Here is a 26,714-nt window from a genome sequence, read left to right on the forward strand (position 1 = left end):
GTTGGGTTTTTTTGTTGTTGTTGTTTGGGTTTTTATTTGGGGGGGGGGGGGGGGGGGTTTTTTTTTTTTTATTTTGGTTTTTTTTTTTTTTAAATGGAGTTCTATTAAAAAAAATGGAAAATTTCAGTCAAATAAGATTTATATCTACAAGTTCATAATACACTTGCCATGACCCATGTATGAATCTAGATTTCATAAGGTAAGATATAAAGCATGTTTCACAGAAAACATGGAATATCCTCTACTGGCACACAACAGCCAATTATTAACTTATGCAAGCAAAGATTACATGTAACATTACAAAAACACTGATATGAGATTTTTAAATAATGTTAATTAGTATCAAAGTTCCCAAGTATATTTATGTGGTCTATGTACAATTTGTAATAAAACAGAATGACCATGTATTGGTAAAACATTTGGCAAAGCTGAGTTAAAGTCAACAAGAAATGAGAAATGTTTGCAATTTTGTGTTAAAAAATGAAACTAATAAACAAGCATCACATTTTGATACATCTTTTAATGTCATTTACTAAAACATGTATTGTAGAATAAATGCTTGAAATATTACTTAGTATCCTTTCAATAATTATTATTACTGTGTATTTTGCAACCATTCTTCATGTTTATTTTTATGGCCATCTATTAGCAATACACAGATGTTATATATTTTCTGCTTAATCTTGCTATTAAAAACACTGAATACAAAATGATATCAATGATAGATTATTAAAAGACAGTAAATTCATAGTAAAAATAAAACACTTGCAGTAAAAAAAGAAACTGGCAATACATTAAAATATTTATTCACATGTCTAACTAGCCTAGAAACCACAGTTTAGCTATAACCACAAGGCTACACAGTTCTTTTTACTGATGTAAATTATTTGCTTGAAACATGCTCATATAATTTACTTCTTAAATCAAAACCAATTTCAAAAACTGCCAAATGCTGAATTTTTCTTGCTGGCAAATATATTTATAAAAACTAATTTTAAACACTGCCAAATGCTGAATTATTCTTGCTGGCAAATACGTTTATACTATACACTAGTATTAAAATTTGAATGTTCTCACAAAAAGCAAAGCTCAACTTACAGATTGCAGCTTTAGAAATTATGAACAAAGGCATCTATTTTACTTGAGAATGGGACTTGGTCAAAACAACATTTCAACTACTTGCTTCTTCACAAATATTTACTCTAGCAAACTATGTTTCTAAAAATGTCAGTGTAGTCATAAATAGTCAGTTAATTATAATGTCTTGTCAATCATCTAAATAATATTAACACTTTCTTTTTTTTCACATCACCAAAGAATGGATCAGCAGTGACCATTCAAACAATGTACTATTGTATATACACATAGAGGTAGTTATAAACACTGAGTATTAAAAATATGAACAAAAACAAAAAAATTATAAAAGCAACTTTACAATCAAATACAGTGAACAAAAGTAGTATCAGCAAATATACATATTGTTGCTGAACTAAGAAAAACTTGTATCAACATTTTTTTTTTAAATTTCAGGACTAAAAAAATATATTTTTGTTACAACCTGGTCCAATGTAACAAATGGCTCTCATATTCTTAAAAGCCATTTGTTACAATGAATAAGATTTTTAATAAAACAGTTTTTTTATCGCCTGAAAAACAGAAAATGCAGATACAAGGTTTTCTTAGTCCAACAATGATATGTCCCACTGACTTAATGATTTTACTATGTGGCAACTTAGTCCTACCAAATTGTAAGCACAGCAATAAGATATCATAAACCTTTAGAACAAACCATCCCAATTTTCAATAGATAAAAATAACTGAATAGTCATATCAGCCATAAAAAAAAAAGCCAATTTTCTTTTTAAATGTTTGTAGAGAAACTAAGAAAATGCACATTATGGCAAATTGAAAATATAAATTTTGGGTTTATTTAAATTCATCATCAACAATATACAACACTAAATTGACCTGAAAACATATCTCTTAATCATTTTTATTTCAAAATTTTATAAACAGCACCCCCCCCCCCCCCCCCACACACCCCAAACTCCTACAGATCACATTCTCTTTGGAAGCTCAGCTTATTTGCCTTCGACAAACTCAATCTGCTTTCTTAAGAATTTCGTGACCATTTACCCAAAATACGCCTCTTCAAATTTGTTTAAAAAAATTATATTTTGAATTTGTCTTTTTACTTCAGTTCACTTCAGTTTCGCTACTAATAATCAATAACAATGTGAAAACTGCATACTGACAAATACAGCTGAATAAACAATGTAATGAAATTTTCTTAAACATGCAGCAGATAAACACACGCCATAATAAATACAAACTTCCAAGCTTCAGATAAACACAAATAATAATAAGCTAGATTGGTCATGTTTTTGGTAAAGTGTGTGTTAAAATTTAACATTTTTGTTTGTTCATTTTATAAGCCCCATTTCACTGAACAGATGGCAAACAAAATGTTCAAACCCACACACACAAAGCACCTTCATTAAATAAATAATAAATTCAGTGTGTTTATAATGTCTTATTTGATACAAATATCAGGACTTTATCAACACCCTGTATTATACATTCATCTTCATGAAAGGGAGATAACAACTGATCATTTACATGTTCCAGCCAATACTCTGGCTTTGCATCAACATTTACCAAGTTATTGTATATTTTGGTTCTGCATTACAATTTTACAACTAATATGCATTTCCATTGCCTAAACAAATAATCAGTCGGGGCTCATTTGCCCAACATCCGTGCAACAACAACAATCATGGAATATTTTATATCATATCATTTTATTTATTTATTAATTATATTATCATGACAACGATAAACAGCATTTTAACCATTTACAAGTTTTATAAACAAGACTTTAAAACAGTTTAGAAACTAGCAATGTTATGTACATTTCAGCTGTTAATGACTAAAACGTTTAGATAGTGAGAAGTGAGACCAAAGTAGAATATCACATCTCAAAATAGATTTGTTTTAAATGGATAGCGTTTTCTTGTTTAGCACGTCAAAACTTTTGCTGGCACTACATTTTTCCAGTAGTAGCAACAGATTTTTTAACATGCACTTTGCCATGCAGGATAGCACATACCATGGCCGTTGCCAGATTTTATAAGCTATGTTTCTAGAGTCCAATAATCGGCATCATTATCCTCGAAGGCTATGTTGTTTTTATATTTCCAATTTTGGAGTAAAAAATTCCCAATCTATGTATATAATTCTGAATTTTTATTATATAAAGACACATTTTGAAAACAATATGTAACAATTGACAAACACCTCTTCCCTCCCCTATAGCATTTCATAATGCAAAATAGATATTTTAAATACAAGTACCTGTATAGGATTACTCTTTTAAACTCACAGCTTAATAAGATGTTTTTGAAATGTAACTGAAAATTCCCAATTTTTTCTTTAAAAAATGCTAAAATTCCCACTCAAAGCCATGGGTGTTTGGTCAAAATTTACCAATAAAACCATTCTTTGACGTACCAGCCATGGGGCACTGGGGTATGAAAAAAAAATGAAAAAACAATTCTGTGACCTAAGGCATTCTATCCTATGACCCAACCACATTAAACATACTGACAATACTGAGATCCTGACACACCCTCCCCCTCCCCCCCCCCCCCCCCCCCCCCCATTATGTAGATTCACTGCTATGAAACACCAATATGTAGATTCACAGCTGTCGATCACATATATTCTTTAACACCAAATGGATAGTCGCCACATAACATACATGTATGCTAATTTCTCAACAAAAAAAGAAAGGTTTTTTACAAACTTTATAAAGTTTATCTTTTACAAAATAATCAATGACAATAATTGTAATAAAATCACATTTTAGAAAACAGTTTCATGTGTTTTAACAATTATGAATAAAAGATAGCTGCTCATTTTGAATGTCTTAAAATGTAAAATCCATTAAATTACATCTCATTGAGAATGGTCGTTTATAATTGTATGTTGCCTTTTTAATCACGTATTAAAATAATTTTCATGCCAGGATATATATTTCATACAATGAGAGATAGAAACAAAATATACAAATCTTATAAAAACTAATTCAAGTGTAACGTTAAAGAGCTGCCAAGGGAGCCATATCCTGGGGAATTTCGCTGCCTTCTTCGAATAGCCCTATTGAGAGAATAATATTGAACATTTTGCTGTAATCGACATAAAAACTTTTGACAATGCTGAGAATAAAAAAAAAATTGTTTCTGGAAGTACACGTTATATATCTATCAACAGACTGCCGAACTCATAGTGCTTCCTCGTCAGATCTTCACCCAAAACCGAAGTGCGTGGATCAGCTCACTTCTCAGGAACTAACAGTATCCACGTCAAACCTGAGAAAAACAAAACAGTCCTCCAACTGACAGAGCAATAATAAATTAACACACATATACAAGTGCTCTTTGTAAGGGCACACAAGAATAAGTTAACACAGGTTAAAATATACATCTAAGGTTTAACAACATAACACATGGCACACAGACTGTGTACCCTAACAAATCTCAACAGTAAAACGTGTACGGTCTTTTTAAGTTTTAACTTAATTTATACATGTATGTAAAGAAGCTAGCCAATTGCTATATGTCTATAATGTGACACATCTAAACCAAGAGTATGAACAGTCAACATATTACAAAGTGAGCACGCTCAATGACTCAAAAACATGATGTTTATGATGCACACAACATGTATTATAGCATCACATTTCGGAGTAGTCCCAATATTGCAGCTTATGAATTCTTATTCACATTTTCACACAGTGACTTTAAACACTGTGATAGTAAATCATTCACAAAACCTGTGATTTTTGCCTTGGGTAAAACTGACATGATTAAAAAAAAATAATAATAAAAAATTAAAATTCACTGCAGAAGATACGAATGACAATTCTTTCTCATTCTTCTGTACAATAAACAGTCTACAGTTTGGCTAACGGTGGCCTAATCCCATGTTCGATCCTCCATATGTGAACGTCTGCCATTCTGGAGGACCCACTGGTCCAAACTGAGATGGCATTCCCCTGTTCATCGTCTGTCCGGGGAAAGTCATGCATGCACCAGGATCCGACCTTTGGCCCATGTTTGTGGCGTTTGACATTACATTGTGGGAGAGTGGGTTGGAGCTGTGAACATTAGGTGGCCTAGATCTCACATCCAGATAGCCCATGTGTGGTATGCCACATGCCGGTGGGTGGTGGGCTTCCATGTGTGGTCGGGACATATCGACTGGACCATTTAGATGGTTCATCATTGGAGTCGGGTTTCCTGCACCGTATCTTAGTTGACTAGAATGTGCCGGCCAAACCGAGCTTGGCTGAGACTGTCGTAAAGGTGGTCGTACCGATGGGTTGGGTCTAACCGAACTATGCTGTGAATGGTGTACACGAAGATTTGCCGATGCTGGTTTATTTGGACTGTGTTGTGAATGTCGTGGCTGTGGTATTGGGGAGCCATGGGGTGGTCCCAAGGACGACCGAACTGGAGCATTACCCAGGGGTGGTGGAGGGCGTGTAAAATCGGGAAATCTAGGATGTGATGGAGAAGCAGAATTGTTTGAACCAATTATGGGCGGAAGTGGAGGTGGCTGCAGTGGAGTCAAGAGGGGTTGGGGTGGGGCAGAGTTGGGGGGAGGGGGTCGAGTGAGTTTAGTATGATGGATATGAGCTGGGTTTGGTGGGGATGGTGCCACAGGACTTGATGTGTGAGCGTTTGCAGTCTGAAGGACACGAGGGGGTGGTGGAGGCCGGATGTATCTTGGAGAGAAGGGTGGGGGTTTTGAAGAAGATTTTTCCACTGTGGAATTGTGGTGGAGGGCAGGTACGGTATGTGGAGAACCATAGGCATTGTGTGTTGGAATGGGATTTATTTGCGAGGGATAGTCAGGGTAACCACCAGAGTGAGATTCGAGCTTTGTTTGCTTTATAAGCTGCGGAGGTGGTTTGTCACTGGAGTTGCTCGGTATGTAAGCCATGTCAGCTGGTGGTACATGTAAACCCTTACTGGCACCAGAACACCCTGTGACTGCTGCTTTCTGTGACGGATCCATGATGAACGGTGAAAACGCACCACTACCGTTTCCATGATAAAACACACTTTCCGAGTTAGTAACTGGAGCCAGCGATTTCATCACCACTAAACCACCACCACTTAACACATTACTGTTAACAACATGAATAGTCCCGGAACTGACACCTTTAGCACTCACTCCACCGCATGCAACTCTGTCTGTGAGGCCGTTCTTACTACTATACTGATTTCCACTGCTTATCTGGCGCGTCCCACTCACACTACTCTTAACCTTTCGTTCCTGATCGCTGTCACTGCTGTCGCTCGACATACTACTCAGACTGCTACTCCTAGAGCGACTAGACCAGCTGCGACTGCTAGAATGACTCCTACTCCGAGACGAGTCGCAACTTGATGATCGACTGTGTCGACGTCGTCGTCTGTTTCGGCTCTTTCGACTGTACGTCGTTTTCGGTGACCCCGGTGGTGTGTGCGGACCTCTCCGGTCAAGAGGGGATGACGACCTCGGTGAGTTGTGAGCTCCCCGAGATGAGCTGGATGATGGGCTGCTAACAGATGACATGTCCGACAGCTTAGGACACTTGGCTGATGTGGAGTCGCATCGGAACGGAAGCTTTACGGCCGCAAATAAACCTTTCGCTTTGCTACTTCCAGAGTCACGGGGTGGTGATGGTGTCGACGGCGTAACAGGACTCGTTTCTAATGGCTTGTCGTTGTCGCTAGTTTTACGTTTCAATTCTCGACTACGGTCTAATTCTGATGATGCAAAAGCCACAAGAGCATCAAAACCACTGTTTATCTGAGCTTGCCACTTTTTGTCAGGAGATGTCGACTCATGCGTCTTGGTTTTCGACCCACCTGCAGTACACAAGGAGTGCATGTCAGTTACACTTTACAGTCTAGCCTTTCCTTATCTGCAAAAACTGCTTAAAAACAGAAGTAACTGATAAGTAGCATAGCTGATTCTATTTCAAAATATTTTAGTCTCATGTGGTTACTAAGCAAAACATATCTTTAAAAAAAAAACAACAATTATTTTAAACTCAGATATATAGTTATTTTCTTTTATTATGGTTTTTTTTCTCTATTCTATGTAGTAAAAAAAGTTCCTGTGAACTCCCAGTTCTATACTATTTTAAAAAAAAATGGAAACTGATTATTTTTTTTACTTCATATTTTTTTTTTTTTAGGAAACAGAACTGGTTATAATCCACATAAAATGTAATCTTTGCGCCACCAATGAGCATTTACTAATTTATTTTAATCTTAGAATTTATTTTTATTGTTATGGCTATTAGTTCTAATGGATGCATAATTTATAGAGAACCACTAATACAATTTACCGCATTTAGATTAGTTTTAACAACCAATTTAAAATACATGTAATAAGAAGTTGATAAAGCAATGCATCTATAATAATATTAATGTATGCCATTATACTACTGATAAAACCAAAACTGCAAATGTCCGAAAGAAAAAAAGTGGCAGCTATATATATATTCTTTTAATATCAGTGAGAATTTATTGCTCAGTTATTAATGTAAGAGACCACAAAGAGTAAAAATAAATTGTGAAGACTTCAGCAGTGCTACTATGAACACTTGTAATGGAATGAAAACAGAAAACTAAATTTAAAAAAACCACAACTTTCTTCAACAGCTTGCTCATCAGTAAACATCGTCAGATGGTTAAAATGGTGAAAGAAAAGCGAAGGAAGAAAAGCAGCAATGACAACTACAAAATGGTACAACCAAACCTTGTACGACATCCAAACATTTCAGTTGTGTTTTATATTCAAAATAAGACGGTTGTCTCAATTTTGTGGTCTTCACTGATGTCACTGATTGGAGCTATACAGAAAAGCCAGAAGGAAAACAAGAGAAGTTAGGAAATGATTAGTTATAGCAGCAGAAGCAAATGGTGGTAGAAAATTAAAAAAAACATTGATAATAAAGATGTAAAATGTAAAAATTCAAATGGCCTCGGTGGCGTCGTGGTTAAGCCATCGGACTACAGGCTGGTAGGTGCAGGGTTCGCAGCTCGGTACCGGCTCCAACCCAGAGCAAGTTCTTAAGGGCTCAATGGGTAGGTGTAAGGCCACTACACCCTCTTCTCTCTCGCTAACCAACTAACAACTAACCCACTGTCCTGGACAGACAGCCCAGATAGCTGAGGTATGTGCCCAGGACAGCGTGCTTGAACCTTAATTGGATATAAGCACGAAAATAAGTTGAAATGAATGGAGAGACCATTTTTATAGAGTATTTAGTTTTGAAGAATGTTTTTTTATTATTTGTTTTTTTATTATAGCTGATGAAAAATGTTGTTTGATGCTTACCCAATACCATTTAATTAGTGTACATCAATAGTATAATCTATGGTTCAAAATGAAGTCACAAAACTTTTAAATAAAAGGAAAAAAAATCCCAAACAATTAGAAAAAAAAGAGTATTTTATTTTGCTTTATTTATTTACTTTTATTTCTAAACTGTGAAACAAAGTTACTGTGAATCTGAAGCTTACTTAAAACATCAAACTAATTTACAATAGGTAAATACCCGGTATAAACCACTAGTGAATAAAGACACTCTTTTATGCATAAATAAATGTTGCCCTTTTCAAGGTGGTCTCACATATCAGTTTCTACAAACACTAACATGCTTGTGAAGACTGTAAATACATGAAGCTCAGCTATTTCCAAACATGCCGTACATATTACATTGAGTAATATATCCCAAAACCCTTACATTATTATCCGAACATATAGCCTGCTGATTCCAAGTATCACTGGTACATTTAGAATATTTGGACACATACTGAATACTTCGCAATTGTAATATAGTTATTTTTTCCTTTGATACTTAACTTTTGGCAATAAAATTTTACATTATAATTTTTCAAGAGTAAAAGCATTTTATGCAATAAGGTACACAATGTATTTTTATAGTACATGTAATATGAATGCAATTAAAATAAGCATTCTTGACCAGAATATATTATTATATGAATATATTCAAAAGATGTCAAACATGTTACTCAAAATGTTCTACTTTAAAACAAATTTTTTATCAGAAATTAATTAACAATTTTTTTATTTCATTTGCAATGATTTCAATATTAGAGCTGTGAAAAATTAAACAGATCAGTGCAAGTAATGGAACACAGAGAGACAGAATTAATACAGCGTGCAGGCAGGCAAACATAAATCAAATCAATTAAAAAGCAGAGTTCGGCCATGCAACAGAAAGCTATGTTTACTGAGAGCTAGCCAGCCAAAATGTGTGGCACAATGAACTTGAAAAAAACTGTACAACACTCCCATTGCAGGGTGGACATCAGTGACAGTAAGGAAGGCAGTGCACCCACAAACACTTCCACGTGCACAACAAGGTGGTCTAGTTTTAGGACACATTTTCACTATGTACACAAGAGCTCACAAAACAAGGAAAATGGACTGTATTGAATGTAAGATCGACAATCTCACGCAGCCTAAACATGGATGTTGGACTACTGTTGTGACATGTTATTGTCATGACAGTAATGGAAATTAATGTACAATTGACACTTGAGTATGTCATAGCAGATTTTGAAAGCCGTATTACATGGAAGAAAAAATAAATAAAGCTTTAAATATAGCTACTCATATAAAACATTTATTATGAAATAACACAAACAATAAAAGTACTAGTTTTTTTTTACTTATTTGCAATCAGTACAGATCTGTTTATTGCATATGATACAAATTTAGCTTTATTTATCCCATGACACAACAAAGGATATATTTCCAGGTATACTAGAGAATACATAATGGTTTGCCAAGCTGACATGAAACAGATGTTAATCCATTTTCAAAAGAATATACTGATATTAACCCTTGCAATTGCCCACAGCAATCAGCAATGACATGGAGATTTCCGTGCACTTTTTATTCTCCATGGCACTTTTTGGCTGTGCACTATATTCTTTTTTTTTTCTTCAGCAGCATGATTTTTGCCATGGACATTTTTTAATTGCTGGGTTGGTGATGTTCATCACCACTTTCATTCTTATTGTAATTTGCCAGTGGCAATGCCATAAAACTAACCTCCAGTCTAGTTTAGATCTTTCAACAATTAAAAAAATTATCCGATAACAGATACAAGTAATCTAAACAAACAGTTCATCAGATTAACTTTGAATCTTAAATGAACAAGCTAAGACATTGTAATCATTCAAAGTGGCTCAAATTAGAGTTATGAATAAGACAACATATTAACGGTCTCACACAAAACACTGCTGAGCATTTCAGTTCAAAGGAAAGGAAGGAAGAAAATGTTTTATTTAACGACGCACTCAACACGATTTTATTTATGGTTATATGGCGGCGTCAGTTCAAAGGAGCCACAAGTAGCTGTGATTCTTGGGGCCATGTATTGAGCCGCTTAGAGGCTTTAACATGATGATACATTTTTCCATTTCGTCGTTGTGCAATCCAATAAACAATAATTAAATTTCTGTTACATTCATTACAACGTAACGTCATCCCATTGGTCCAGACGTAGCAACAGGAGTTTGTTCATTTTTCGATGAACGTAAAAATTACGTCATCAGGGAATGTCATATGTGATGACATCATTTTATATGGGCAAGTTGTCTTAATGAGCATTATTGTTTATGTATAAAAAATAATTCAAAATAAAGTATGACATTTTAGTGTTATTATTAGCATGTATCATTCAAATTTAATTATAAGTATTGTCTGTTATTTCTTTTACGTTCATCTGGGTATGAACAAAAAAAATCATCCGCAAACTTATGTGAGAACGGCTTCGCCGATTCACACAGTTTACGGATGATTTTTTTTGTTCATACCCCGATGAACGTAAAAGAAACAGACAATCCTTAAATAAAACAAATTTGGAGCATTTTAATATCCAATTTGCCTTCTCCAAGGGCCAACACTGTATGCCACTGAAGATCAACTTAAACTGGCCATTACCCAAGTATAAAGACAAAACGTACCATTTCACATTCACCATTTTTTAACTACAATCTAGAGCCTGGCTGTTCAAAGCATGGTTTAACTTAACTACAGGTTAGCATATTTCTCTTTTGAATTTTTTAAAAATAAATACACAAATTATATGGAATTTGATAATGGATAGATACAACAGGTTGTCTTAAATAAAATTTCAACACCTCTTTAATTACTATTAAAATAAATATTTGATTTTGAACATTTATCTTCACCAATGGTTAAAGCTACCTTAACGTTTGAACAACTTGGCCATTCCAGATTTTAATACACCATATGCTTAAGAAGAATCCACACTGCAAGACACCCTGAAGCAAGCAGTGCTGCAGTTGTTAAGCATCTTACCTGACGAGGAAGTACCAGGAGCTGCGGCCAACTGCATGGGCACACCCTGGGCGAGCTGAGCTACCACGTGATTGTTGGCCATCGAGTACGCTGCACTACTCGGTACCACTGCCTGCGTCATGACGGCAGACTGTGATACCGACATAACCACTGCACTGCTGCTGCTGCTGGTGATAGTAGTGGTCTGTCTTCTGCTTGGAGTGGAAGTCTTAACAATGGCAGTATTGTGCTGAGAATGTAAGACCTGAGTGTTTACATGTCCCTGAGGTTTTGGTCGATATACATGATTGGCACCAACTCGTTGCTCTTTGTGCTTCATTATTGCATTATTTATTTGCACGCTGGAGGGACTGACGCCAGCAGTCGTTGGAGTGTAAATAACTCGAGCTTGACTCCCCAATTTGTTCGTCAGGTGACTGCTGACCATCTGTACTGGTGCTGATTGAATATTCATGGGCGAAGTCTGCGCGTGGCTCACCGAGTGAACCGGAGGTGTGATTCGACACAATGCGGTCTTACCGACCGACGCCCTGCGAGGCTGAGGTACAATTGGTTTGGGGATGGTGGCCGGTATCCTCCGAGTCAGGATCTTTGGACTGACGGGTACCTCCACACCAGAAGGAATGGATTCGGTGCTGCTTCTGCTGCTAGGTCGGCTGATTGGCGAATAGCTCGGCTCAAACTTCTTCTCCATCGGCGATTCCCTGTTCTTTGTGTCCAATCTGTCTCGCAGACTGATCAAATCATTGGCCACGGACAGCCGTAGCTTGTTTTCCGACATGGGACTGAGATCAACAGTAGTATTGCAAGAGGGAATGTTACCAAGCATGTCCATCTGGTGCTTCATTACATTTTTCAGAGCCAGTGAAACCGGTGCACTGTTTCCTTTCGTCTTCTTTTCTTTCTTGATCTTTTCTGCATTATCCAAATTAGCATAGGAATGTTCTGCACTGGCCTTGTATGCAGTGCGGGAAACGTCCGATGGTTTTGTTGAAATCACAGACTTGCTGGTTTTCGTGCATTCAAGCAGACCTTTTATTGAAAAATTGGGCTCCTTGAATTTTGAAACGGATGGATCGTCGGCATTGCTCAGCATTTTGTTTTTGTATTCTTCTATCTGATGAACTGTGGACTGGTCGAAGCCGTTCTTCCCACATATATTATCCATTAATACGGATGTTACATCGCTCTTCAGCTTCGTCATCATGCAAGCAAACTCGTGTTCATTGTCTCTAACTTCAGTTGTTCCCAGCTCAGTCTTCACTGCAATTTTGCACTTCTCTGCATCTACAGTTTTGTCTTTCACAGTGGATTTCTCGTCTTCCATTTTGTCATCGTACGGACTGGAGATGTCGGGTCGGGACTTCCACGTGCTGATCAGATCGATGTTGATCTTCTCCAGGTTGTCCACCTCCTGCTCCAGCTGTAACACGTGACTCAGAAGTTTCTTCTTACGCGAAAATGAGGTGGACACCTCTTTCCGCAAATAATTCTGAGTGTAGACTGGTTGTAAGAATCCATTCTGAAATGTTAACATTCAATATATTTAGGAGACATTTATGATTAATATGGATTACAATTTGAAATGTTTAAAGATTGATTTTCATTACAATTAAACAAAAATTACAATTACTGTGGTATAATTAAAAGTGCAGACTGGTTGTAAGAAACCATTCTGATATGTAACATTCAATACAGTTAGGAGACAAATTTTGTTTTTATTGCCAGCCCCGTGTTTACAATTAGAACACATGCCAAGGGTAAAACATGGGTTGTGTACATAAAAATAATAAAACAACATAATATAATACTTTAGGGTACTGGCTTGCAAACCGCACCTCACCCCACCATCCATCCCACCATCCATCCATCCATCCCACCATACATCCATCCATCAATCCATCCCACCATCCCACCATCCATCCCACCATCCCAACATCCATCCATCCATCTCTCTATCTCACTCTCTCTCTCACTACATATCTAATCAATGTAGCTACCCATTTAACACACTTTCATCCTTTTCCATTCTATGAATGACGTACATAAATATTTAAAATACGCACATGATATATATATATATATATATATATATATATATATATATATATATATATCATATAATATCTTACATTTTCAGTGCAATCAAAGTATGTGATATTTTTCAGATCACATACTTTGAGAATTTGATAACTTTGCAAATTAGATGTAAATTAGTCGAGGTTTCCAATTTTCGTAGCCATGTAATTTTCAAAGCTTTAGCATAGTTAAATATGTCTATCATTTCGAGACCTCCCTCATTAACAGGTTTACACAAAGTTATTCTTTTTATCCTGTCTGGCTTTTGATTCCATACAAATTTAAATGTTTCCGATGGATTTGGTAAGGTCAGAAGTAGATAACTAAGCTTAGATATTAACAGAGATTTTATTATAGCTATTCTTCCAAGTGGTGTTAACAACCTTCTCATCCATGTATTTATAATTTGTTTAATTTCAAATAGTTTAGAATTATAATTAAGTTTGGTCATTTCATTCAAGTCAGTACTAAAAATAATTCCAAGTGCTTTAAATGAAGGAGGATTCCATTTTAGATTAAGATTTTGTAAATATCGTATTGGACTATTCCTAAGAAAGCCAATACAGATTACCTCTGATTTATCATAATTAATAGTCCTGATAATTCGGAAAAAATATTCAAGGTATTTATTGCTTCTTCAAAGGACTACCATCAAGTATAAAATCAGTATCTTCGGCATACTGTGAAATTAGGTATTCTTTATTGTTTATTGAGATGCCTTTAATTTTCTTATTTTTATATACAAGTCCTGCAAGAATTTCTACACAGAGAAGAAATATATAAGGAGATAATGGATCACCTTGCCTACAGCCTCTATATATACTGATGGAAAGAAATAAAGGATCACACAGGTAGCAACAAGAAATAATGACTGCATTAAAAATCAATTCATATTGTCAGAAGTTGACTGGGAACATATAGGCAGCACATTCAACACTACAGACATTCAATCCCACATTACAATTTGGTATGAAATACAGACATTACTATGCTAGTTGTGACTTAAATTTGGTCTACAATTTGATGTGTTCCCTTATTTCTTTCCATCAGTATATATTAAATGATGAAGACACATTTCCATTAACTATAACACTTGATTTTATATTTTGGTAAAAAACAGAAATCCAGCGTTTAATATCTGTTCCAAAGCCGAAAAAGTCAAGGGTTTTGTGTATATATGACCATGAAATGGAGTCGAATGCTTTTTCGAAATCTACTCGTAGAAATATTCCTGGAATATTATGCGATTCAGTATAATACAAAATATCATACAATATCCTTATATTGTCACCAATATAACGACCCAGCATGAAACCAGTTTGGTCTTTGTTAATAAGAAAATGAAGTACTTCTTTAATTCGTTCGGATATACACACAGATGCTAATTTATAGACAACATTTAAAAGTGATATCGGTCGCCAGTTGCTAAGAAATGTTTGAGTTTATCACCTTTAGGTATACAAGTTATTATTCCCAGTTTCTGAGTAACACTGATAAAAGCATAAAATTTATGGGATCTGAGAACAAAATAGCCTATGTCTTTCCAAAAACATTTGAAGAATTCTGCAGAAAAGCAGTCTGATCCTGGACTTTTGTTATTTTTTGTGCACTTCAGTGCATTTGATAATTCCTCATAGGTTAATAAACCTTCTACAGAATCAGCCTGTTCTTTACTTAATTTGTTTAAATCTTGATCTGAAAGTAAATAATTTAGACTGGCGTCACTTATACTTTCTTTAGAAGAATAAAGCTTTTGATAAAATTATTTTGTTTCGTTCATAATTTCTTTTTTATCTGTAATAATAGAACCATCGGTTTTTTCAATAACTGTTATGGATTTACTAATAAAATTTATATTTTCTAAGTTACAAAAGTAATTAGTAATGCGTTCACCCTCTTCTATCCATCTAGCTCTCGATCTGATGTATCCACCTTCCATTGTTTTTTGACGCACATTTTCTAAATCGTTTCGTTTCGAATTAATGTTTTCAAAGTCTAAATGATCGCTTTTTTGTAAGGATTCTATTTCTTCAATTAATTTTTCTTCCCGTTTACTATTTTCTTTTTTCAAATAAGATTAGTAGGAAATCGTCTTGCCTCGTATCTCCATAAGTAAAACTTCTAAAAATAATTGATCATTAATTTGAAAATCAATTTCTGTTAGGGAAATATTATTGATTGCTTCCAGATTGTAGACTAGTACAGCATACTGTCTCTTAACTCTAGCAATTATGTTTTTTATTATTGTTAAGTAAGATTTATTTTTTAAAAGTGAGTTATTTAATTTCCAATAGGTATTATATTTTATATTTTCAGTTAATTCGAACTTAAGACTTAGCACAGAATGATCGGTTCTATATCCATAATGTATATTAGAGTTTATTACAGAAGAACATAGTGAATTTGATATTAAGAAAAAATCTAATCAGGCCTGTTTCAATGGTGTGTTCCTCCTCTATGTATATTTACGAAGTTCAGGGTTATGGTCTCTCCAGATATCAACAAGATCTAGCTCACTAATCATCTCTAATACTGCTTCGCATGCATTTGGGTTATTAATATTTACATAGTTGAGTGTATCTATGTGTGGACAATTATAATTAATATGGATTACAATTTGAACTTTTTTAAAGATTGATTTTTATTACAATCGGAAGAAATTTACAATATTGTTATAATTAAGAGAAAATGAGGATTCATATTTTATTATATTAATATTAATTAAAAAAACAAAAAAAACAAAATGAAAATACAGGCGTCTGAAAATAACAAGAATGATAGTTCAGTTTGTCCGTCATTTGCACAAGTCTAGCTTTGCATAACCCATTTTTCATTTGCACTTAAAAATTTAGATAATAGGTTTCACAAACTTGAAAATATATGTGACCTTATTTAGTTTTGTGTCAATCTAGCATCTCGGAATTTAATATTCAGCACAAAAATGAAAGTCAACATATTTTGCTAACACTCACAATCAACTTAACAAGTGAATCAAGTATTGGCAGTTTCATGGTCAGATAGTGTATTTTTAGTTTACTGTAATACATACAGAATAACATCTATAAAAGTAATCTGAAACCATATTACAATATAAAACTGAATCGACATATTAATAATAAATACCTTTCGGGGATTTAATTTGGTACTTGGGCACGATTCACTGACCTTCTGGGCAATCAACTGTAAAAAGAAATTGAATAATCAATAAACTGAGGAGTAATTTCAAAAACATTTCCTTGGTGAAATATTACAGCCCATGTTCGTTAAAAGGCTGCAGTGTATGGCTGACTATTTACATCAGCAGAGTCATACAATGATCTTCAGTTCTCTTCTATCGACACTGAAACATTTTACTTTCTGTGCATATGTCCAAATATTCTATTTACAACCATACAAAACTATCAAAATATCACTTTTAACAAGTAACTTTGGTGAAATATATGATAGTTTCTTGACTATTGTAATACTAGTCATGAGGAGGACATACTTGTTGACATGGTAACATGAACTATTTCCTAATAACCATCATCTTTAAAGTATGTCATCTTTGAGGATCCAGTTTCTGATTAGATAAAGTACAATATGTATATGTGTACCATATGAAACAAAAAAGGAATTTAACTAATACCAAAAACAAAACAAATTAATCTTAAAACTCAAGGAAAAAATGTGTCTCTTGTTTTTAAAACAGACACACCTTACTATTTATAAAAAGAAACATAACATAATAATTCATGTCAATCATTTAAAACATTTCTTGGATAAGCTTGAGGAATTTATTTTCAAAATGTCCAAAAAATAATCACTCACGTCAGCAGACATGTACACAAATATCAAGAGATTTCTCAAATATCTACATGCCCCCAAAAACATGCACACACAAAACGTTCCAGCATAAAAAGGATTAATCAGTAGTCAATATGCCTACTGTACAATAGAACACAAATAACAAAAACCTAAATTAAAAAGTAAACAAAAGTATAGTACTTGTCACTCTCTGGCACAAAATAAAAGGTTTATAAACCAATGCATGCCACACACTCCTATGATGACAGATATACGTAAAAAGTTGAACAATGCAATATAACCAAATTTGAGCTTTAATTTTTAATTTCTTCTAGCTGAAATTCAAAGTATTCACTATGATTTAACCAGAAAAAAGATGTACTAAAATATGCATTAATCATCCTAATTTCTATCCACAAAATAATTACACCAGTATAAGACTAAATGATTTCATAGGTAAGTTTAAAAAAATTTTATAATTTAAAATTTTCAGTGGAACTCCCCTAAACTGGACACCCTCTGTACTAAGTAAAAAGTCTGGTTAAAGAAGTATCCGGTTTAGAGAGGTTCTCTTCTATACTGATATTTAAAAAGTGGCTGTGGAAAATATCTGGTTTTGAGGGAATTCTGTTTACAGAGAGTCTGGTTTTGACAGGTTTTACTGTATATCATATATATAAAGTCCCACCATCCTGACATAAATATTGATATCTTTTTTTTAATTTAGTTATTCATTTTTAAAAGTCATGTTTAAAAAGTGCCCGAGAAACAATGTCATTACATTTTGTTTGTCCACAAGTTTAGTTCAACTTCCATGCACATAGCAAACTTTACGATTAATTGAACATGAAAATAAAGCATGCATGATTTGTGATTGGTGACAACAATGATGACTGAACGGCCACAACCAATGGATGAGTGTGTACGGACTGGGCGATCACTCACTATCTGCTGCTGTTCCAGCTCCAGATTCTTGATCTGCGAGTTCAGCAACACAGTCTGGCGTTCTAGGGCTTTGTGGCACTCCACGATGTTCTTGGCCTCATTTAAGAAGTCACTGGGGTTGTCCGCTTTGATTCCGAGCTGAAGAGAGGTCAATTCAATTGGCGTGTCAATTAAAACTTTAGTCGGTCAAAATGGGAACACGTTTTTGATAAGTATTAACAGCAGCTCAACCAACCAACCATTTGGCACGTGCTTCTGTCCAGTGAAATATTTAAGCACGCTTGTCTTGGGCTGAGTTTCCTGGAGATTTGTCTAAGACAAAGGGAACAGCCTTTCATTTTTTTAAAAATCATTTACCTTATGTTTTAGGCAGCCAATTATTATTATTAAGTTATATATTTTTGCTTCAATTTTCAGTATGCTTGTACGTTTCCAATAAACGCAAGTTGAATAAATCTTCAAGTGGGGTAAAAACAACATTACCATAATACCCAAATAAATAACATGACTAAATCATGTTCAACTAATCACAAATGTCAACAAATCCTTTTTTAAATTATTTTTAAAGAGGTAGCATTAACTGTTATATATTTTCTCAGGCACTTAGTAACAAAACATAGGTCTCAGAGATCAATTAACACACTCAGTCAGAAGTGGTGTCCTCGTGTTTTTGTTGTTGTCCCAGTTATTATAAGGATAATTCTTTTATACTTTACATACACACGCATACGCACTCATGTACATAAAAAGGTCAAGAATTATTTCAAATTAAAGGTGCCACATTCCCCAATGCTCAATATGTGCCAAACTACTAAACTGTTTGTACTATAGCAATTTTCATTCTAAATGGTTTCTCTAGCATGTGAATGATGCAATTTTTAACTTATTCTTCTATTAACTTCTAAAAATCAAGAACTATTAAATTCATTTACAATTTTACTATTTGTGTATCATTAATATATTGAAATTTTACCCAGCAAGGCATTATTAGTTCACAAACATTTCAAATGTTTTATTTCTCAATATATTTGTTCAAAGTTAAAGTTTGTTTTGTTTAACAACACCACTAAAGCACATTGATTTATTAATCATCGGCTACTGGATGTCAAACATTCGGTAATTTTGACACAGTCTTAGAAAGGAAATCCATTAGTAGCAAGGGATCTTTTATATGCGCCATCCATCAGACCGAATAACACATACCACAGCTGGAACTAGAAACAGCCCAATGACCAGCCATGCATTATTTGTTTAAATCAATAAGGTTTTGAACAGACCACATAAACCATATTAATTTCAATTTATTTTAGATTTATTACAGTATCTAGTATAATATTCTTTTAAAATCAAAAAAATATTTTAACTGTTCTTTTATTAACATAAATACATTAATTTTGTACTTTGTAAGTTTTAGGGTTTTTTAAATACATGATATTTTGAATAAATGACTTTAAATTATGGCTATGAGCAATGACATGTGACTTTTAATAAACGCCACATATCTGAAACTGAAGTTCACTCATGATAACTAGACACATTTTTACCTCAGATAGACGTGTCTTTAACATCTGACAACTATTCTTCTGTAAACCTGTAATTTGTTTTTCTAATAAAAACATTTTAGACTGAAGTTCATTTCGTCGTATCTGAAATGTATAAACAAAAGAATTCAATGAACTCATACTAATAACAGTATTTATAACCTAATTATTTACAACAAAAAGAGTTTTCCTTTGGTTTTTAAATATTGGGCCTTTAGGCAATTCAGTTTCAGCTATCTACTTGTCTAATAATAATAAATGTTGCTTACCATATAATTGTTGACTGGTTTTTAAGAGTACTGTTAACCATGTGCTAATAGTACCCAATTACACATTAATGATAATATTTCCACCCTAAGGGCAACAAGTTTTTAAAATAATCAAGCAGAACGATAGACAAAACCAACTATACTCTCAGTATTATGTACAAAACAAAATGTGAAATAACTATATACCATATATCTTCACCTGGAAGTTGATCTCAGCTTTAAGTAAAGTCCCTAATTTCAAGCCCTGAACACACTAAAACTTCATTTCCTTTAGAGGGTTGAACTATAATTTATCTATAACTTACCCATGATAACCATGTAATAAACCCATGTAATAATTTAGTATATTAACCCGGTTAATAATGGTACGCAAATTTAAAGGTATATGCAAATTTGCAACGTCTCGTGATGACGTCATATTATGGTTGGAGGCGACTTTAGTGCTGTGATTTACTAAATATCAAATGAAAATGTTATAGGATAAATAGAATTCATTACTTATGGGGTTTTTAATATGTAAAATATCAACCTCGTCTAGTTAATCGGTATTTGTCTCAGCAGAGCCTCGACAAATACAGATTAACATAGACTCTTGTTGATATTTTCCTTATTAAAAAATACTTGTGATGAATCCTTTATATACAACATTGTTATTAATAATAATAATAATGATGATAATAATATCTATAATATTAATACTTACATTTTCCTTATCAATATGTTCCTGTAGAAATGTTTTATAGTGGGAACTCTGCATGTGGGCAAGAAAGCCCATATACTGTTGACGGAAAATTTCTGTAAAATGAAAAAAATATTACATTTTAAATTGCTAAGACAATTAAATATTATTTTATTAATTAAATCTAGACTCAACAAAATTAAGAAATTACCAGTATACTTTTTGGTAATTCTTTGCTAGTGCGATATTATTTTAGCAAATTCTGATCACAAATGACTTTTAAATACCATTTCAGTAAAGTCTGACTCATAATACATGCATATTTCATCAACATCCCACTCTAAATCCCAAACCAATCCACCAAACTAAATAAAATGTATCACAAAATAGTCCAAAAATATACAAGAAATTTTGTTTGTAAATACAGGGAACAAAGCCAGTGCTCACACTGGAAAGAATTTCGGTTTAGCTATTTTTTTTACATATGGTAGAGTTTTTCCTTGAAAACTGAACACTAAATGTTGTAGCCACTTTGTATGAAAATGAACAACACAGAAGTGGAAATGTGGTCAAATATGAAATTTAACCAAACTTTAACGAGACTTTAAGCAAATGTTGACGCATTCAGATGGCCAGATGGAAATCGTCATTCTACTGACTTGCATTAAGCACTGCACGAGAGCAAAATATTCTTATTGACCCTGGGATGTATTTATTCAAATTTTTGGAGTTACTAAAGTTTACACAAGCATTAATCCTCCAGAATACACTTTGTATATGTTCGTGAATAAGTTGATAATTGTGAAGGGACTCTAAAAGAAGAGGATTACGAGAAAACAGAATCTAACCAAGCAGCTGCTGCAGGGCTGGAGGAGTTTCCAAAGATGACACAGTTTGTTTCTGGACAATCGGCTTGAAGTATGACTTGGACTTCCCCGTCATCGTACGATCATTGTACTGCTGGCTTTCAGCACCTAGCAAAAAATAGAAAAACAACTAGATAACAAATACCCCGACACTGAATCTACTTCAACATATTTTCTATTTTTACAAAGATCATTTCACAGTAAATACAACTTGATAAATAATGAGACCAGAGGAAATATTTTAAGTAATGAATGAGATTTTAAAAATTTTGTATTATTAAATTAAAACTTAAAGCAAAAACTCTATAGAAATGAAGAGTGCATTTCAGATTAGAATAGACAATGGGTGTTAAAAGAAATAAAAAGAACTAAGCTAAGTTATACAGACTGAAATAATAATAATAGAGATGTTAGCTATAATTTAATAAAAAGAAATTACATCACATACCAAAATGTATAAAAGTATTTCCAGTCCCAATTTCTAATTTTCACATACAGTGATTTCCTGTGTATTATGTGAAATATTTTTATTCAACATTTAATTTTAATTTTTTTTTTAATCTAAAATAACACAGAGGATATACATGCATGCAAGAAGAGAAAGAAGTGGCCAGGTGTATAATACCTGTTGCCATGGTAGACAGGAGAGTGTGGGTATGCAACAAGTTGAGGCCATCCAAGTCCAAAGTTTTACCTTGTGTTCCGCACTTTTTGCTTGCCAGTGTTTTAACACCTTCTGCAAGAACAAATATTATTCAAAAATAACATACCATAAGAAAATTGAAACACAATACAACATTTGGCAGGATTCAAACCCTCTGTACTAATATCGAAGCCAGAACCATCACAATTACCGATATCCAGTTAACTTGTATGACTAACATAATAAAAGCTTAAAGTGTTAGTGTAATAGTGTTAGCTTGGCTATAAACTAACAAGAAACTATAAGCAAAAAAAAACAAAATCATATTCATAAAAACAATCTCTTGACAACATAATTCCTTAATGAGTTTAGTACAAAATTTAATTTAAATGAATAAAAATCTGACACTAGAAAGTTATTGAAAAAAAACAATTTAAAACTATATTACATATATTTACATATATAATATATATATATATATATATATATATATCCCACCTTTGTTTGCATTACGTTTCCGAATCATCCCATTCAGTCTCTTGCTTGGTCTCTTTCTACGTTTCTCCTTTCTTAAACGATTACGCATCTCCATGTTCACCTGGAATATTATGAATATAAACAAATTATCAGCTGAAATACATAGTATCAGAACAGAATATCAGATTGACAGTTTAAAGAAATTAATGTAACAATTATAGGGAAGTTATACAAGCAACAATCAATTATTTATTTACAGCATTCAACAATTAGCCCATTGCCCACGTGAAATATTTATATAAAGTGAAACCCCTCTAAACCGGACACCCTCGGGACCAAGTAAAATGTCCAGTATTAAGAGGTATTCAGTTGAGAGAGGTTAAGTTATGTATAAAAAAATTTTAAAAGGACCGTGAAAAATGTCCGGTCTGGTGGAAATTCCGGTTTACAAAGGGTCCGGTTTTGAGAGATTTCACTGTAGTAGTTTTAAATATTTTATGTATTTATAATTTTTTATACACACAAGCATGCATGCAGAAACACACAAGCATGCATGCAGAAACACACAATATAAGAGTACCAGCCATACAATACTGTAAATCTGTCAACACAAACTTAAACATAATGCTATGAAAACAGAAATAGCTTCAATTTTGATGTTTAATATGAAAACAAACCGTGTCATTCTCCTGGTCCCCGCTGGAAGGTGACTTGGGTCGTGACACCCACTCCGCCCAGCCCCGCCGCGTGGTGGGTCCGTACAGGCTGTTACTCTCGTCGGTGGCATTGCTGGTGTTACTGGCACTGTCAAAGTCAAGAACCTTGGCCGCATGGTAGTGCTCATCATGAGGAGCAACCTCCCGTCGATGTCTACTCTTCCTATCATCCTGTAAACACAAAATCAAAACTGAGGGATCCTTGGATTCTTTACAGTAAATTTGAAATGTAGCCTGACCTCAAACCATACTGGATTTGACCCTGCCAACAGCCAAACTACGACTAAAATTGTTTAATGTGTTTCACTCACATGATCAATACATCCTTAATGAAGGGGGAAAGATATATATTACCTTTTGAAATCTATTGACCATATTAATGTTATTAATGTAACTATATAGCATTTGTAAATAAAAAACCTATCTCTATGTTTGATGCTATCAACAAATGCTTTTTTGTGTCGATGGACAGATACTATTATTTCAATATAAGCATATGAATATTATGGAAAATGTCCTAAAAATTAAGTTTGACATTATTCCACGATTCTGATATTTTTTCACCTTAGTTATTGTTCTTTATTTCACAACATATACTTACCACATGAATATTATTGGTTTTATCCTTAAAAGAAATTGGTCGCCCTTTTCTATCTCTACGCACTTCTTCCTGAAATAATTATCAAAAAAACATAGATTTCACAAAAAGTGGAAAAAAGAAAAAGAAAATATCAAGGGACACAATTATAAGATTCTGGAAAGACATTCTGCTAGAATTTTACATATTGTTGTGTGTCAAATTTATTACTTAAAAAAATTGGCCATGAAAACGGAATATATTTGGTCTTCATTTTAACAACATAAACTCCAGTTTAATTAATAAAGGATTCAGTCTTCTGCAATTATTTGATTTTATGTAACTTTTCAAATAAAATTAGAAGGCATATTTAGAGATTTTAGTTATGTTAATTTAGTTAGTTTAGTTAATGTCAGAAAAATAATCATTCATTCAGATTTCTTACCTTAATACCAGGATTCTTTAAACGCAGAAAATATTTTTCAAGCTGTGAAGAAAAGCAAATATTTATCATTATACACATGGGACATAAAATACTGGTTAGAATAAAAGTGTACATCCGATACAGTCTGACTGAAACCAACCTTACTGCTGTACTGTCGTTTTCGAAATTACCAAAGTTGAATTTGGTGAATACATTTCACTATTAATTCATCATAAACCCAATTTAAAAATTGAAACTTGGTTCAGACTACTTTTTATTACATACCTTTTCAATCTTACTATAGTGATAAAGACATTTTGAAATCGTGTGATAAATTTATTTTGTATCATACATATGTGCAATCTGGACCGGAACTTTTAAATGGGAAATTCTCTTTTTACTTTTACTGCAGTTAGCGGGTTTTTATTTACCAATGTCATGTCTGATTTACAAATTACGTCAATCGTATTTGAAACTTTACACAAGGCTGCCGCAGAATATGATTCTTAATGTTAAGTAAATCGATGAAAGGAGTTTTGATCATAGATTTAACAAAATGCTGTTATGACGTTAAATTAAAAACCATTTTCCTAAAACATAAAAGAAGGTATGTAATAAATATAGAACTTCACATACGTTGTTGTTGCTTCCTATTTATTCCACTAGTTTATTATGCGAAAGAACATACCACTCCACCACTATGTGGTCTCGTGGTATATATTCTTGCGTAAAATAAACTTGTGCAATAAAATAGGAAGCGAAAACAACGTATGTGAAGTTCTGTATATTTATCACCACTTTGACTGTCTCGTCGTCTTCAATGTGAAGTATGACATGCCACACCGGAAATAAAGTAACAATGCTACATTCAGCCAGTCATTTATCGCTAAATGTTTGCAAACTATTATGACTGGTTCCTGAAGTCGTTATTCAGTTTAATGTGTAGCATAAAATCAGTCTACCAAGAAAAGCATTAGCGACAAACAGCTCGCTGAACTTACACCTGGCAAAAACCTGTCCTGTCTGCACAGGCATGACTAAGCAGTTAACCTGGTAAATAAGACACTACTCGTTTTCCAACAGTACTGTAACAGGACTAATCGTCAGTTTTACAGCGAGTGACAATAGTAAAATGGTATTAGTTTTTTTAATTTCGCTTAAAATCGTAATTCTGTTTCCAAATGTAAATTCAGTTTCACACTGGGAATTTCGCAATTTCTGTCCGTTTTCCACGATCTCAGAAAATTATTGGGTTATACATGATTAGTAAATGCAAAAGATATCGCCTGAAGAAACATTTTAAACTGTAGGTGGAAAAGCCATTTGATGAAGAGGTGCAATATTAAATGGGAACAGCAAATATAACCAACCAGTGAAAACAAAGGCACCATGCATCACAACTGTCAATTAATAAACAACAAACTAATATTTAATCCATCACACTGAGGCAAAAACTAGTTCAAACCTCCAGCAGTCAAGTTTTAATCAAGTATCATCAACTGATTTAATGTCACTTGTTCTATAAAGTTACTTGCTTTGATCACACCCAAGAATAACATAAAACAAATTAAATATTGATGTATTCTGATGATACACATAAAAATAAAAATAAAAATTATTATTACTACTTGTGGTAAAAAAAACACCCTCAAAATTCAGAAATTGTATTCAAATTATCATTAACAAGTTATGCCCCTAACTAATCTTTAAAACCATGTGATCATCCATTCTTCACACCATTCAGAAGCATCAAATGTTAAATACAAGACTGATATTTCCAGTTTAAATAAACTAATAAGATGCACAAAAAAAACATGAACAGATACTAGTACACACTTTAAAACCACTGACTTTAATTTCCAAAAATATAGCTATTCTTGTTTTAGAGAAAATTATTTTGAGCCACCACAAACATTGTTGGATTTGTCAAAATTGATTAAATTTAAACAAAACATTTGTAGTAAAAAAAGTTTGTTAAAGTTTATTTTGTTTAACAACACCACTAGAGCACACTGATTTATTAATCATCGGCTATTGGATGTCAAACATTTGGTAATTTTGACTAGACCCACTACATTTTTCCATTAGTAGCAAATATCTTTTATATGCACCACCCCACAGACAGGATAACACATACCATAGCCTTTGGTATACCCATCATGGTGCACTGGCTGGAATGAGAAATAGCCTAATGGGCCTACCGATGGGGATCGATCCCAAACCAACCTACTTCCCGCCCCTCATTTTAAGTAATTTGCAAGTTAAATGTTAAAAAAATTTTTTTTTGTAAA

The 26,714-nt window shown here is 33.6% G+C and overlaps 1 protein-coding gene across 6 annotated transcripts in view; it reads right to left on the reverse strand.

Moving 5' to 3' along the window:
* Nucleotides 1–502: 502 nt before the first annotated feature.
* Nucleotides 503–26,714, reverse strand: part of LOC121373924 (histone-lysine N-methyltransferase, H3 lysine-79 specific-like) — a 59,509-nt gene continuing 33,297 nt past the window's right edge. For 2 of the 6 annotated variants that reach the window (XM_041500745.1, XM_041500746.1), the window contains exons 13-24: nucleotides 24,445–24,486; nucleotides 24,024–24,092; nucleotides 23,384–23,593; nucleotides 22,728–22,827; nucleotides 22,212–22,322; nucleotides 21,569–21,694; nucleotides 20,745–20,836; nucleotides 19,776–19,877; nucleotides 18,232–18,369; nucleotides 16,624–16,680; nucleotides 11,422–12,943; nucleotides 503–6,920 (exon numbers count right to left, since the gene is read on the reverse strand). In XM_041500745.1, the coding sequence (XP_041356679.1) occupies nucleotides 4,966–6,920; nucleotides 11,422–12,943; nucleotides 16,624–16,680; nucleotides 18,232–18,369; nucleotides 19,776–19,877; nucleotides 20,745–20,836; nucleotides 21,569–21,694; nucleotides 22,212–22,322; nucleotides 22,728–22,827; nucleotides 23,384–23,593; nucleotides 24,024–24,092; nucleotides 24,445–24,486 (4,524 nt within the window). In that variant the 3' untranslated portion in view covers nucleotides 503–4,965. Of the gene's footprint in view, nucleotides 6,921–7,818; nucleotides 7,913–11,421; nucleotides 12,944–16,623; nucleotides 16,681–18,231; nucleotides 18,370–19,775; nucleotides 19,878–20,744; nucleotides 20,837–21,568; nucleotides 21,695–22,211; nucleotides 22,323–22,727; nucleotides 22,828–23,383; nucleotides 23,594–24,023; nucleotides 24,093–24,444; nucleotides 24,487–26,714 lie in introns of all 6 variants that reach the window. The other 4 variants (XM_041500749.1, XM_041500747.1, XM_041500750.1 and 1 more) reach the window with 4 other exon arrangements.

This window comes from Gigantopelta aegis, chromosome 6, assembly GCF_016097555.1.
Source record: "Gigantopelta aegis isolate Gae_Host chromosome 6, Gae_host_genome, whole genome shotgun sequence".
NCBI lineage: Eukaryota > Metazoa > Mollusca > Gastropoda > Neomphalida > Peltospiridae > Gigantopelta > Gigantopelta aegis.